The following is a 15,757-nucleotide window of genomic DNA, read 5'->3' as shown; positions in this document are numbered from 1 at the left end:
CTTGTCGATTCACATTATGTAGCAGACAGGATTCTTCTGCAATACTATAATGACTCTGACATTCTGCAAATGGTACGTACCTGCTTTTTAATGTAAGTATACACACACATATTAAAAAATGTATAACTGTATATAAATACATGAAATATATAAAAAATTTATATATAAATATATAAATATAAGCATACATATAAAAGTTTAAAGCCTCCTAATGCTTTAAATGCTCCTAACATTCTTGCATAATGTTGCACTGACAGAATAACATCTTAATAATCAAGCAAATATTTACCAATTTTTTTTAGCCAGGATACATTTTAATTATGGTAAAAATTTAACCATAATAAATACAGACCTTAGTGTCAATACTGCTGTTTTACATTATGTAACAAAAAATTGTTACCAGTTGTACATGACTGATTTTTCTAAATATCTTACATTTATAGCATGGAAAATGCCAAATCACCATTCCAAGAAATGGTGGGAGGCTACGTTGTCCTGCGAAGAGCAGCAACAGAGCACACACGCTCATCAAAAAAGGAAATCATGCAGGTGACATTAGCTGCAACTCAGTGTAGCTAACAACATCCCAGATTATTTTTGTGTGGCCAAGGCGTATTGACTGTAATCCTATAAAGACAGGCCTTGTTCCAGGAGCCAATCTAAAGGTATGAAGATTTTCTTCAAAAAATATATATAACCAGGAAAAATGCAATGCATAGGTTTGGGAGCATATGTACACAGATGCAGTCCGAAAAAATTAATGTACATTTCTAAATTACCAAACGTGAACTAGTAAAGAGCACTAAATTTTTGTCTGGGCACTCTGTCCACAGCAAGTTGGCCTTCAATTCATCCAAAACTGAATATTCAAGCAAAAATAAATCAAGCTAATGTTAACGCTAAGTAAAAGCATCCACACAAAAGCTTAATGTGATTTTCATTTAATAAGTGAATTAAAGTAACTGTCCTTAGAGCCTCTTTGTAAGTATAAGCCTCTTGTTTCCACTACATCAATATAACATGCCAGAGGTACAGTAATAAAGCTCCCAGTCTATTAATATTACTTTACTTGTATTATTTATTCTCATCTTCAAAAGTTTTAATAAAAGGCTTTTTTAATAAACTTTTTTTTAACTTAAAAACTAGAAGTTTTAATTAAAGACTTCCTAAGAGTTAGAAGCTGCCTGCCTCTGTGCAGAAATGAGTGAGCGGACACGCTGCTCTCAACTCCGCCTGCGAATCGGATGGGCGTTCAGATACGAACTGAATACCCTCAGAACACACCTCATCTCCCTCGCCGCGGTTTCCGTGTGCCTAAGAAATGTGCCTTTTTTCTTAGATACGGATCCTCACCGATTAGGTTGAAAAAATATTATTTTTCTCCCAATCTGCTGCAAAACAGCGCTACAAGCACAGGACACCCAGAGACTGGCGTTCAAAAGACTTTGCGTATCTGCAGCGCCCAGCCTACGGTCTCTCAGCCACCGCTCCCCCCAAAATTCGTCCGGATCATTGGCCATTCCCAAGTTGCAGGAATTATTCTGCTGGCAGGAGCCCATTTCTGGTCATCACCTGCGCCGGGGCCCCACAGCTCCTTCCTCTGGCATGCAAGCACCCGTGCCACATACTGCGGTGCAAGCATCACTTCGTGGGACGGGGTTGCGGTAAAAAATAAATACCATGTGTATGCAACACTTATTAAGGAAATATACTGCAAAATCAGATCCCTTTTTCCTGTTAATATACAGCATCTCTTCCACAGCACTTGGCAACGCTAAATTATTACTATAACATTTATTTAATTTATTCAGTAGTGGTTGGATGTCTAAAAATCAGAACATGAGCGCTTCAGAAAAGGGATCTTATCTTCATGACAGCCACAAAAGCAACCACTGGCACACGTAGAATGATATAAATAAATCACGATTTTGACGTATAATAAAGCGTATAGAAAACTGTGTCAGTTGCCTGTGGAAGAACAGGATCCATGAAATACGTTCTAGCAATTAAAAAAAGAAAAAAAGAAAACAAGTAACAGTGCCAAGTCACCTGAACTCGAAAGTTGGAATCAGATTTATTAAGCACACTTCCAAAAAGAGAACAAGACTGTTATACAGGAAGCGTGCCCACCGGCCAGAAGAAACGCTGTCACCAAGGCTGACAACACAGCTGGCAAAGAGAGCAGATTAAGGAGGCTCACATCATAATTCTTATTTTTACCACTAGAATAAGGACCAGTTAGCATTTCATGTCTGTTTCCCAAAGATTCAATCAGCAACAAATGGCAAAGGAGGACCAGTTCTTTTTCACTTTTATTGAGCTACTACATATCTGACCTATTAAAATGAAAAACGTTAAGCAGAGAGGCAATAACAATATACGCAGGGACCCGGCTTTTAGAAATTCCACAGGACTAAGGGATTTTGTGGATGAGATGCCTGGCTGCAGATTTTCAGCTGCAGTACAAACCCTCTCCTCCACCCCCTAAAAAAGCCCTGCAACCCACTCCCCATAGTAAACCATCACAACTTTTTTTGAAAACTGAAATGTGATGTACACAGGAAAAAACACAGAGAAAACCTAAACTACCAGGAACTGCATTTTTTTTCCTTTACGGGTTTGTTTTGGTTTGTTTGTTTTGGGGGGGGTTGGGGTGGTTTTTTGAATTTTTTTTTTTTCTCATGTTAAGCATGATTTGCTATATGTTTTAGACTGAGACTTTTACAGTCTCCCTAAAATCAACTGACTCAGAAGCAAGCTTTTATTAACATAAGGCTCTGGAAGAGGGTCTGGAAGAGGTATACAGGGACATGCTAGGCAGCATTAAAAAAAACAAAACAACTATGGTTGCCCCCTAAGTATAGTCAGAAATTATATTGCAGGTTTGTTATTTTATTATTCAAGCAGATTTTCAGAGTAGCCATAGATCTAATACCAAAAAGCTAACTGTATGCCAAGTTTCCTCTTTCTTTGAATACCTCAAAAACAGGAAAGAAAAAAAATTCTGTAGATTTGCCTTAGATTTCAACAAAAGGTAGATCTAATGCCAGCAAAAGTTACTATAGAGATGTGTACGCAGCACAATGAAATGCTATGCAGAAACACCCTGCTTGTTCTTCCATGATTTTGTAATGCAGCTGATGTAAAGGGCTGTGTGTGCAGCAAGCTCTCGCTGCCAGCTAACCCACCTCGGAACTCCACATAGATTATTTACCTTGCTGGGAAGAAAAAAACACCCCCAAAACTTCAAAAACGCAGCAAAACAAAAAAACCCAACGACAAAAAGACAGCCTCCCTATCAGCAAGTGTCCTGCCCTTGTTTGCAGCAGACTTTCAACCATGACAACACCTTAGCAAAATGTGGACACTTAAGTGCAGTAAAAGATTTCTTCTTGGTTTCAAAAAGAAAGATTAGGGAAAAATATGACTGCCATTTACTGACATTCGTGGGTGTCTTTCCCATTGCACTGTTTTCTGACAATCCTGCAGTGAAGCAATACATTACCCCTTCCCAGGAGCTATTCTCACAATGACACCTGTGAATTCTGTAACTGCTATTTTATCACCATCAACTTATCCCTAGCAAGCTCCTTGTTCAGTATGAAAACAAACAGCAGAACCCCCCAAAACATATCTTACTAGCAACCGGTACCTTTAAAATACAGCTTAAAGTGGCTATGGCACTGTTCTATTGGTTTACTACACAAAAATCATATATATCCACCTTCCGTACCCACTGACCTCCAGTGGTTTCCAGTATCAGTGGTGGCTTTTAGTATTTTTTCAAACACAACTCCGTAAGTTTTTACAGACCTGAACACCTGTGGAGTTCATGGGCCCTTGCGATGAGACATGATGAAATTAAGCTATTTAATCATCCATAGAGAATAAAACAGTTCACTGGAACAGATCAGTGTTCCCCGTTGGCCTTTACGGCGGAAGTTTGCAGTTGCTATGTTCTAGTGCAGCATCACTACACAGTAATGTGGTTTTTCACTACAACCAGCCAACAGCTGAAGACAGTATCAAAAGCCACCTCTTGGTTTTGTTCTGCTTTGTAACGAGAGAAGCTTGATTGGCAATACACCGCTATGTAATGGTTAAGGTGATGTTACTTACAACGCCGGCTTCAAACAAAATTCTGCCTTGATGTTAAGTAAAGAATACCGAATCCTGTGTCAAGTGCTGCTTCCACACTGTAAGCAGCTGAGGTAATAGCTTTCGACTGTTTTGATATTGCTGTACCCAGGACATGCAGTATGATTCAATACCTTGCTGTGACTCAACCCTCCCTGCAGATATCTCATAACATACATAGTTTGCAATCGGTCAAAAACGACACCAATTAGGAAAAGCCTTTTGCCATTACGTATGTTACTGCGCCATTAGATCCAAGGTAACAGTCTGCTATCTCTTATAAAAAGGATTGTAATTTTAGGACCTGAGCAAACCAAAAGAACTAGATTAGAATACAAGTAATCCAATAATATGCAAATATAGCCTTCAATTTAAATAAAAAGTAAGAAGTTAATTTGCTTTTGCAAAAACGTTATGTTTCCCTTAAATTTGTATAATCGTAAAGATTGTTTTAAGGTGTTTAATTAATATCTGTAAAGCATTCTAATTTAGGCAGCTGTAATTATTTCACTTAATTAGCATCGCTCAACTCTAGGTATTACCTTTCTACCAGAATACAAAGTAAAAATATTACTATTCTGGAATCGGCATCGTTGATTCTCAGTGAAATGCAGAGTCGCACAAAAAATTCTCTTAAGTATCATAAGAGAATTCAGCCAGATGAGAGTACAGTTTTCTATGTCAAAAACTGCCAGTGAAAATGCTGTGATCCGCACACCACTATTAAAGAGTTCTGACACAACAGATGGGATGTCAGAAAAAGACCAACTGGTCACTAAAAGTGAAAACATCAATGACAGACATTTAGTTTTATTCTTTGAAATGTGACTTCATCCTCAAGATCTTCATGGCACTTGCCACATTTTAGAAACGATTAATTTAGGCAAGTGAAAGCTGTTGATTCGCTGGCCATTTCACTGACTACTACTGCAACCAATCAATTAATTTTTTTCTGTCTATAGATAGAATAATAAACATGTTAATTGTCAAATGAATAAGCTTTACTAACAAGCGAGATTTGCAGCGATCTCTGCTGCTCCCAGTCATCTTTCATTTATAAGGAGGAAGGAGAGGAACTTTTGAGGAGATTCTTAAAAGTATTTCCAGATTATACTTCATTTCACTCAGAAGAAGGAGAGGAGGCAGAATTGCAAGCTTTTCACCAACAAAACACATAATGGCAGCATAAGTTACTTTAAAAAACAGTGCCAGTGAAATGACTCATTTTGTTTTTGTATTTATGGAGGAGTACAATTTAATACACGTGCTGATCCTCTGCATTATCAGAAATCTGGATACCTGGGGCTGGCAGGACAGCCAAAAGAAAAGAATTCCGTAGTACTTCTGCTCCACCTGAAGTGGGAGACTGAATCTTCTCACATACACCATAGTATAACAGATGCTTACGTTTGAAATTTCCAGAAAAGACAAATTAAGCAGTGTATGACGCATTCAACACTCAACAGAGCAGGTCAAAAGTCCTAGTAGCAGCGAGAGGATAATTTGAACATATCATAATGGTATTTGCAATTCCTCCAAAGCAATGGAAAACATACCTATAATATTTTACTGTCTTCATCTTGTTTACAACTATCACATTAAAACAGTAAAGTAACTTACCACTAGGGTTAAAAGCCATGCAGCAAATAGGCTTTTCATGTGCAGGGAAGTGGGCCACAATACCATCACTGTCAGAGTCCTCACTGACAAGTACCTGCATAATATTAATAGAGACAAAGGAAGGTTAGGAAGTAAAAATACACCTAAGAGAAAACACCAACTTACTGACACAGGAATTGTTTTTTTAAGATACACAGTGGTATAGATTAGAAATAAAACTGCATGTGAACTACACACAATCTTCGGTATTTTTTTCAGAAAAAGAGACACGAGACATGCTCAAACAACTTACTATTAACTAGAAAGGATTATGCACTTTATACCTGGATTCCTGGATTATTTATCCTATTCAAATAAGGCAAAATGGAAAAATATTACTGTTTTGTTAGATAAAGTATTAATGGCTGTATAGGAGCTTATTACAAAAGAAGTCTGTATGCAGTGCACCAGGAAGCTACATTTAAGGTTTGCACCGCTGCTGGCTGAAGCAAGGGTTATGACCTCCCTGTGTGTCTATAATCGAGAGGGTCTACTACTCATAAATTTGTGAAGGGACCTCTCCTGCTCATTCAGCTCTCCTGTGGATGGCAGCTCTCATTCCACCCTGCTCGGAGCAGCGTGCGGCTGGGTTACTGTAAGGGGAGTCGGTGTAACTACGCTGAAGAGCGCATACAGTTCTTGAACTGTAAAAAACAAATGATTTTCTCTAAGCAATAACGAAAATCTCATAATAGTAAGAAAAACAAGAAGCAGCATAGAGTTTTTCAACGAAAAGGGAATCTTTAACCACTACATAAATCAGTATTTTCTTTGGGAGGATTCAAAGTATACAGGGCAAACAAGTGGAAAACTGGATCAAAAACCCAGTCGAAGAAAGCGGGTTTGCTTTCCACCAGTTACACAGGTAGGAACACTACAGCTTGCATCCTGCTAGTAAGTGGCAACGGACTTGAGGGAACTGGATTTCCGAACGACGCAAGTGCTAAGGATTGGGAATGCGTATGAAAGCAGCTGCATTACGAAATACGCAGCTAACAAGAATTTTCTCCATCTTAACATTGCCTCAATGGACATTAAACAACAGTATTGCTAAGGTTGTTACTCAAAACCCCTTAAAAAAAACCCATGCTGTTGTAAAATACCTTCTCGTGAACAAAAAAGCAATGAAAAGGTACGGGAGAGTTTTCACAACAGAGGGAAATTAAGAGGAAAGGCAAAAATCGGGACTGAGATCTGTGCTGTGCAACATCTTCTGGAGAAAGGGACAAAGGATGAGCTTTGGGTTTTTCAAACAAAAGGCTATTTGAAGTTGATAAAACTACTTGGGCCAGCCAAATCTAAAGCTAACTGTGAAGACGAACAAATGGACCTCCCCAAAGGTCACAGCTGGGTTAGAAAAGGACAAGAGGGATGATCAGAAGTAGGCAGTAACGGCTGATCAGCCGGCTACGCTCACCACTCCCCTTCGGAAAAGGGAAAGCAGCAGGTATGACAGAAGTCTGTATTGTGAAGGGACTGAAGAGAGAATAATGCTTCTTATTTCTTCTAGCACATAAGGAATAAGGTACACAAAACCAGGGTATCAGGCTGCAGGTCCCCATAACAAAGTGTATTTATTTTTATATACCAAAACGTTGTATATGATGGATAAATCTGGGAGGCTTTGGACTGTGGTAACTTCGGCAAGTTACGCAACTGCTAGAATAAAAAGCTTACAATTCTCATTATCTACTATTCAATTATCACAGTTCCAGCTAGAACTGCATAAATTCATGAAACTACAAGCATTACCGATGTCTAATTGCATGAAAGAAAAAGATATTCTGAAAGTTAGAGAACAGAACCAAAAGACATGTGGACAAAAATTATGCAAGAGCTGTAAAAGTATTTTATTTCTTGGTTGCATCACGCTAAAGACTAAATTAGGTAGAACAATGAGAAAGATCCGTCAGAAAAGCACTTAATAAAACGGCTTCTGTGGTAAGCAAAAACCACCTTCTTAATAAGATAGGGCAAAATTTCCCATTTCAAGTTCAGAACAATTTGTCTGCTGCTTCCAAAATAATCTGAAAGGTTTTTAATACTTCCTATTCCTAACAGATATCAGAATAATTTGAAGATATTTTTATGCTTCAAAAAGAGAAATCATCTTTAAATGTTTAAAGAAGTCACGTAATCTGGATGAAGAGGCCTGCGCCTGACTGACTTTAAATGTTCAAATTACTTGGCACTGTCACATAAGCACAATTATGGTTTTGCTTTCCGTTGTCAGCATTTCGTGCTTATTCCAGAACCACTAACCAAAGGGTCTGGAGATCTTCCTAAGAGCTTTTCAAAGAAACAGTGTTCTTTTCTCAGCCTATATAAACAGCACTAAATAACTCCTATACATCATCTTTTCACAGCTTCCACTTTTAGGTAACTTGGTCTTATCCTAAACATTTCACTCTAATCAAAGATATATGATAACGATAAAACAACATCATACACCAGCTTTATAAAAGAAATAGAAGTTCTTTTTAAATCTAGTCTGTTAAACAAAAATATTTAAGCTGGAAATATGTAGGTATCAACAGGATCTAAATCATTGCTCAAAACAGCTATAGCAGATTTCACATGCATCATCTTCTACAGACTGTAAACTGGATTAATTCAGCATGTGCTTTTTTTTTTTTTTTAAACCTAATGATAAATGCACCGTTATCACCCCTGCTATATAAACCCCCTATTCAACAGCCAAGGGACACTCTGCATGGTAAGACAACCTTTAAAATTTTTTCCTGGAAATACGATACAAAGTAAAAATTGCGCAACATTAAAAATTGTGAAACACCTCAGACATACCAATTTGAGAATGCAATAAAGCCCAAACCTATTATTTGTATACTATGCTAACTGTTTCCATGCTTTAAAGTGTTTTTTTCCAAGCACCCTGGAAAAACCACCCTTTGTGTTTAATCTAAAAGGAGTTTTTCAAAATCTTCACTTGTCACTGTAAAAGCTGATTTTCAGATATAGCAAACCAGCCCTTATTTTGGCTGTTATACAAGTCCATTGTTTGTGATAGAAATACAAGGAAGAAGAACTTATCGGCATAACAACCCATCAAGACAGAAAGAAAAGCAGCTCTGAGCTTGTGAATCCCAACAACCCTCGCCTGCCACCAAGCCTGGCTCACGCGGAGCTTTCAGACTCAAACTAGAGTATGTTATTCTCCAGCATTAGCCAATTAAGGAAAAAAAACCCAAAACAAAACACAAAAACCAAACCCACCACACAAAACCACCTCCTTTACTCAAAAATTTGGAAGTCCTTGGGTAGTGGAGAATCTGAAACGCAGGCTGTGGTGGTGCCACACCACCTCCTTTCTTGACATCCTCTACCTGTCACTCCCTACCCACTGTGGCCACAGAGCAGAAACCCTTGTGAAACACACACACGGAAACACACTTGCTTGTGCAAGGTAAGATGAAGTGAAAAAAATGTCCTTAGTCTTTTTTAAAATCAATACAAAAAAAAAAAATCCTTGTGGAACAGACAAGAAAGGAAGTGCTTTTTTTTTTTAAATCACCAACTTGTATTTAAATCTTCAGGCAGTACTGCAAGACTTGTCATGTCCTTCCCCTGCACTTTTGCAGTGGACAGCTGGGGAAAACATACATCACTTCTTACAATTTCAACACTACAAAGGAAGGAGAAAATTCAAAGGAATTACAGCAGTTGATTTAACTACACCATCGACCAAAGAAGAGCCGCTTTGGAAACGTCCCTTCCAAACCTGCCACAAAACAAAAGCCTGGTTCACATGCCAACTTAGACCTTGCATAGCTCTAAAATCATAGTATAATTTTCATCATTGTATACAACTTAAGGAAAACAAAATTATGCTGCTTTATAATGGAATACATTATTTTCTGTATTAGAGATCTTCAAATGGGTATAACTGCCGCAAGTACAGAAGTTTATATAAATGTGGATAGATCAAATAGCACAGATTTCACGCAGACAAGGACGAAGACCAGAGCTGTACAGTCATGAAGAAGTCTTCAAGGACTCCACCATGCAGGCTTCACAACTTTTAGAAACCACTTCTTGCAAACGCTGAAGTGGGAGACACGATCTGCAAAGGTGCTGAAGAGAGCTATGTCTGTAGGCTAACAAATGGCACATTAAATCAATACTGACATTGTACAACCGGTTCCTTTCGACCAGTTTATGGTTTCTTACCACTGAAAAGAGCAGAGTTGGAAATTTTTCTTGGAAGTCCTAACAGTGGTACAAATTGCCTGACAACGCATGCAAGTGCTGTCAAAAAGCTCGAAGGAAGCAGCTCGTTCAGCTTCCCGACGCACAGAGCAGACAAAGCCCACAGGAATCCCAAGGCTGCAATTTTTTTCATCCCAAATAAGCTTCGTTCTCCAAGGTAGTGGCCTCTAACCACTCTACTATTAACAGTAAAAGACCTTACAAAGTCTCTCATTGAAAAAGGTTCATAAATCTTAGCATTACTCTTATAATTGTAGAGTCACTGAGGGTCATAAGGATGCTCAAGTATCTTCCTTGCAGAGTTCCTACCCATTACAAATAGAAACACCATTTTAAGAAAAACAACCAACAAGAAACAAACACTAAGGCTCTTCTACCAAAATGGCCTTGTAAACGAGCACTCAGCCTATTTCTGATGCCCAAACAGTATTTTACCAAGAGAGTTGCAACACAATTTTCAAAAGAGCTGCTTGGCCAACAGGGTCCATAGCTGAGCCAATGCTGTAGCTCTCACGCCAGCTCGATTAAAGTTCAACAGAGCACTGTAGTTGATCGAAGATGAATCAAGTCCTCTTTATCTTACGCTAAAAGAGAAAGAGAAAAAACACCTAGGGGTTCATTACATTTACTATCAGAAAACAGTGTTTGCTTTGAGGGCATGAGATAGCTGAAGCCGAAGCTTTTTTTCTCCTATGCCATATTTTTCTTCATTTGTTGTATTTTCCATACTGCTGAACAGAAGCCACTAGTAATTATGACTTCAATTATTTCAATCTTTAAAGGCAAATTACCCCACTCATCCCAGTGGAGACATGTTTTTAAATAAAACATGAAAGTAACACAAATAAAAATGGACACAAATGTAATTAAGCAGGTCCTACTCTTAATAAAATTAAGAAAGAGTAATCCCAACGTCATTAAAACAAATAGGTTTGGCAATATTTATAAATATGAATATTATATAATAAACAGATCTTTGCATGTGTACTTATTAAGATCTTCATTGATTTAAATAGCTGAAGTTAGTGCAGTGTCCGCTCCAGTCTGTATGCACAAAAACCAGCCCCCTCCACACCGACCCCCCCAATTAGCCTCCCCCAACTTCGAGCTAAGGTCAAACATCAGTGGAAAAGGGCTAAAAGTGATAAATCTGTGGCATTAACTACTGCACTCCTTTTAATAGAATCCAGCATAAACTCAAAACAGCCTTGCGCTCAGCCTGAACCATTTATCTGAGACAAAAATGTCTTCTTGACAAAAAACAGATCTCCTTTAATAAAAGTAAGGCAGACAGTATTATGCTCTGAGGGAATCCTGTTGCTCTTTTTATATTTATATATAAAAAGAATTCTTCTGTAATACACATAGATATAAAAAGTGAAGAAAATTGATGCCAAATATATGAGCATTAGAACATCAAATTAGCCTTTGTGAAAGCTGTTCTTATAAATAAAAGCACTGGTGTTAATGACCAGTGCAATTACGTATGTAGTTAAAAGTTTTATTATTGAATACACGTTATTCTTTTAGCTTCTTTCTGCTTTAGACCAAAGTTTCACAACAATCCTTGCTCCCGATAAGCATCTTTATTTGGTTCAATTGTTATCAACTCCTTACCAAATGAAAATGAACTTTTGAAACTGCAGCAGTCTGCAGTTTTTTCTGAAAATTCCTCTTTAATGCAATAAAAAGTTAATAGGGAACAGAAAAAAAAGCACCAATCACATTTTAAAACATAAGAAGATCAACATGTTATCTTATTTTTGTAAGTTATTTTAAAAATATTTCCTCAAATATTTTCACGTGTGTTGGATGGATCTGCAAAAGCAACACAATGATATCTCATCAATCACATCACTCTATCAAAAGCACTAAGAATCAAGTTTTGCATTTTTAAATGACCACATATTTCTCTGTCAACTAAATGTTAGATGTTTAACAGATTTACATTCAGTCACAAAACTGGTGACTTTTGAGAAAGGTCATTATTGCAGACTACATGTGGGTGGCCTAGTTGATGAATTAATTAAGAATACAGAAACAAAGGTCAAAAGAAAATAATTTTTCTTTAAAACTCAAGCCACTAAAGTCTTACACATTTAATTCCAATTACTGAAAAAGAGGACATCTGTACAGCTTTAGTTTTATCCATTTCAGCTAATTAACAGATGCAAATAAATAGTCATTACATCTAACTGAAAAGTTTGCTAACACTTCATTAGAAGGCATTTTAAACAAGCACAAAACCTTGTTAACATATTTTGGTTTACCACAAAGTTACTTGGGCATCTCGATAATTATTTTTACTCCTTTTACAAATATATCATGACAGCCAACTTCAATAATTCTACATTCCTTTGCATTTATTTAATTACTTCATCCTTCGAATGTTCTTAAAGTACCACCAATTTTGAAAGTAGGAGCTATCCTAAAAACAACTGCTGGGTATGAGATTTCACTACAGTATCTACATTCATAAGGTTTATTAAAAATATTTTCCCTACAGATTCAACCCTGCAAGGTTACGTTAGAAGATTTCTTAGGTCTTTAATTGTACGTTTTTGAGTGGTAAGCTAGCATTTCAACCCCTGCCATGGTAGCACAGTATATTTCATGAAACACGTTGAGTTCCATCTCATGTTCATTATATTGGATATCTTTGAAATGGCAGATACAACAAAAAATTAGTGAAAACTTAAAGCTGTAGTTAGTCCTTCTGGCTTATGTCCAAAACATGGTCCTTAATTGTCCTACTGGCAGATAAATCTGTATGTTCGTACACATGTACGGAGCAGCTCACTCCATCTTTAAAAACTGCATTGCTCTGCTCAAAGTGAATGGACAAGCACATGCATGATTACTTTGTAAGCCTTTATACATACATATATGTTTAAAACAAACAAACCCCTGCTCCCCCACTGAAAAAAGTGCTTATTTCTCCTTCAAAAGGACACACTTGCCTGCCTGAGAATTACTGCCTTCTTTTTTTCCATTTGCTTTCTCTTTTAAACAGACTTCTTCCTTTGTTTACTACGTTATCCTGAAGACATATTTTATTACTTGGAAATTGTTTTATTTCATTACAACACACAAATTCTCACTTAGGCTGTGGAGGTAGATAGAAATCTTTACTAACCTGAAGGAGGTGAGGGATTCCTTTTACATTAGGAGTCCACTGATGATAAGAAAATAACTCCTCCTGCTTCTGAAATTCCCCTCATTTATGATTAGGCTAACAACCTCTGAAAACCATGCACGCACACACAAATCTATTTACATAGTTGCTAGACAAATCTCTGATGAAAGGGATGCAAAGCTTTCAAACTGTTAATTCAGTCCAGAAAACACTTGGTAGGCATTACTAATTCTTGTGGTTTCCCAGTCAGTTTAGCAAGACCGACACTTGTAATGGGCATAGCCATCCAGCAGACACGAAATATTCCCAAACAGGCATCTTCATCCCAGCAGGAAGCAGGAATGCCACCAAGTGTTTCTTTGTACCCACCCAGACCTCTTATTTCCCACCTGGAATCTGAAAACTGGGACGATAAAGCAATACCTTTAGAAAAATCACTGCCAAGAAAACTGAGTTTAAATACCGCTGTACAGCAATTACTTTCTCTAAAACACAGGTGAGGCTGCACTCTGCATTAACCACCCTTCTGCTTCAACCAAAGTGTCAGTGATAACGTAGTTTGGGTGACTACTGTCAGCAAACCAATTTGCCACAAAAGAATAAAATAATTTCAGAAATTAATGCAATGAGGACGCATCTATGTAGCTCAAACAGCCGTACAGGTTTCAAATCAGCACGAAGCTTATCCATGAGTTTACGTTGCAATACATGAGCAATCACAGTGAGATTGCTCACGTCGTTTGCAGGTCAGACTTGCTAAAACGCTTTCCTGAACTGAAGCTTCACTCAGTTGTGCTATAAAAACCAGGCAGGACTACCCAGCTAGTACAAACACGTGCCATCTAAACTAGCACGTCGTTTCTTGCAGGCTTGCCTGCTTCTGCCAGCACAGGACCCCTGCCAGGCTCCTTGGGATAAGTCAATTCACACAACTGCCAAAATCAGAATCTACCACACTCAGATGAGGCTGTGTGCACAAAAACTTACATTTCCACCTGGCAGTGGAAATACGGCTGAGTGATGGACAAGAGCTCAGCGGGGATTGTGAGCACACGCGACACTCCTTAACTTTAGAAGGTTCTTTACTTGGGGCAGTGTTGAATGACAGCCTTTATTTAGACCATATACCAAACTTATTTATTTTTAACCAACTTTTTGCTAGATGCACATTTCAGTCAGAAAAGATTCTTAAAAAGTCTTCTGTACCACAAAAATCTAACAATGCAAAAGAAACATTATTTTGTTTTTTCCTGGGAAAAAATACAATGTTAATTCTGAAAGCAAGTCTCAGCACTGAAAATAAATTATTAACTTCATGGCATTTTAAATCTTCAGATCACAAAAATATGAAGACATACAATTAGGCTATCTAACTTAGACCCTCCTTCCCTAGAGATTCAAGACAAAAATTATTTTACTAGAACTGATGGCTTATTTATGTTAGAGCAGCAGTATTTGGACAAGGCAAGCGTTATCATTTTTACAACTACTTTTCCATAGTGCCCTTTAGGCTTGATAGCTCCCTACTATTGTTAAGGTCAGAGGACAAGTTCATAAAACCTCTAAATCATACATAACAAGACTTAAAAACGTAAGATATATCATTTTTTTTTCCCCTAGGCCTATGCAGAAGAATCAAAGCACAGACAATGACCATCAGAAATAATGATCGCATTAAACAAGGCTTCATGAGAAATTTATGAAGCAAAATTCCCCCCCCCCCCCCCAGTATACAAAGAGCCAAAAGCTCTTTTTTTTTCCCCAGGAAACAAAAACAAACTCCAATGGTCAACAGACTTATTTTCAGACCTGACTCTAAGATCTTAAGTAAAATAAAATCCTTTTTTCAGTCTCTTTTTATTTTATTTTATTGTAATTTCGCAAGAAAAGACCTATAATGTTATATGCACAATCCCCTTTCAATGTAACATTACTCGGCTAAGTACTTTCAAAACTAATTCTCAGGAACAACCACAGCTCAAACAGCGTATTGGGGGTTTTGTTTGTTTTAAAGTAAAACATTTTATTTTCCTCTCAGGTAAGAAAAGAAAATAACTTGATTACTGATTTTTCCTTAATACTTTACTAACTTACCTGCAATAAGCATCATAAAGACAGGAAAACAAGAAAAAAGAAATTGTTTTTTCATTTTAAATTCAATAAATGTGAACATTAGGAAAATAATTTTACAAAATAGTTACACAATAATGAAGTGTATGGGAGTGCTGCATAAACACCGATTCGAGGACCAGACACTTAAAAATGAAATGACTGTTCGAAACAAATAAAAAAGACATGGATATCTTGTAACAAAGACAGTACATACCACCAATTTAAAGTTTGTGTGATAAAGGTATGGATTTTTTAAACAAATAATTTTGCCTGATGCACTGTACTGTATATTATTGGTAAAACAGTGCATATGCCTCAGAACAGCATCATGCTTGATTACATTTCAGTTTTATGTTTATGTAAAATTATAAGCTTTTATACTTAATATCCAATTCACTAATAATCTTTTTTAAGCTGGAATTCAACAATTCACCATATTTCTAGACAATGAGATTTTTCAGCTACATTATATATTAATAAATATAA

General features: G+C 37.2%; 1 protein-coding gene across 3 annotated transcripts in view; it reads right to left on the bottom strand.

The window, feature by feature from the left end:
• BCAS3 (BCAS3 microtubule associated cell migration factor) overlaps window positions 1-15,757 on the bottom strand; it is a gene marked incomplete at both ends in the record, with an annotated part of 366,916 nt that overhangs the window by 275,282 nt on the left and 75,877 nt on the right. For all 3 annotated transcript variants that reach the window (XM_082008615.1, XM_082008616.1, XM_082008617.1), the window contains one exon: window positions 5,758-5,851. In XM_082008615.1, the coding sequence (XP_081864741.1) occupies window positions 5,758-5,851 (94 nt within the window). The remainder of the gene's footprint in view (window positions 1-5,757; window positions 5,852-15,757) is intronic.

This window comes from Phaethon aethereus (genome assembly GCF_964289735.1).
Source record: "Phaethon aethereus genome assembly, chromosome: 19".
Lineage (NCBI taxonomy): Eukaryota > Metazoa > Chordata > Aves > Phaethontiformes > Phaethontidae > Phaethon > Phaethon aethereus.
This window is presented reverse-complemented; position numbering and strand designations above follow the sequence as displayed.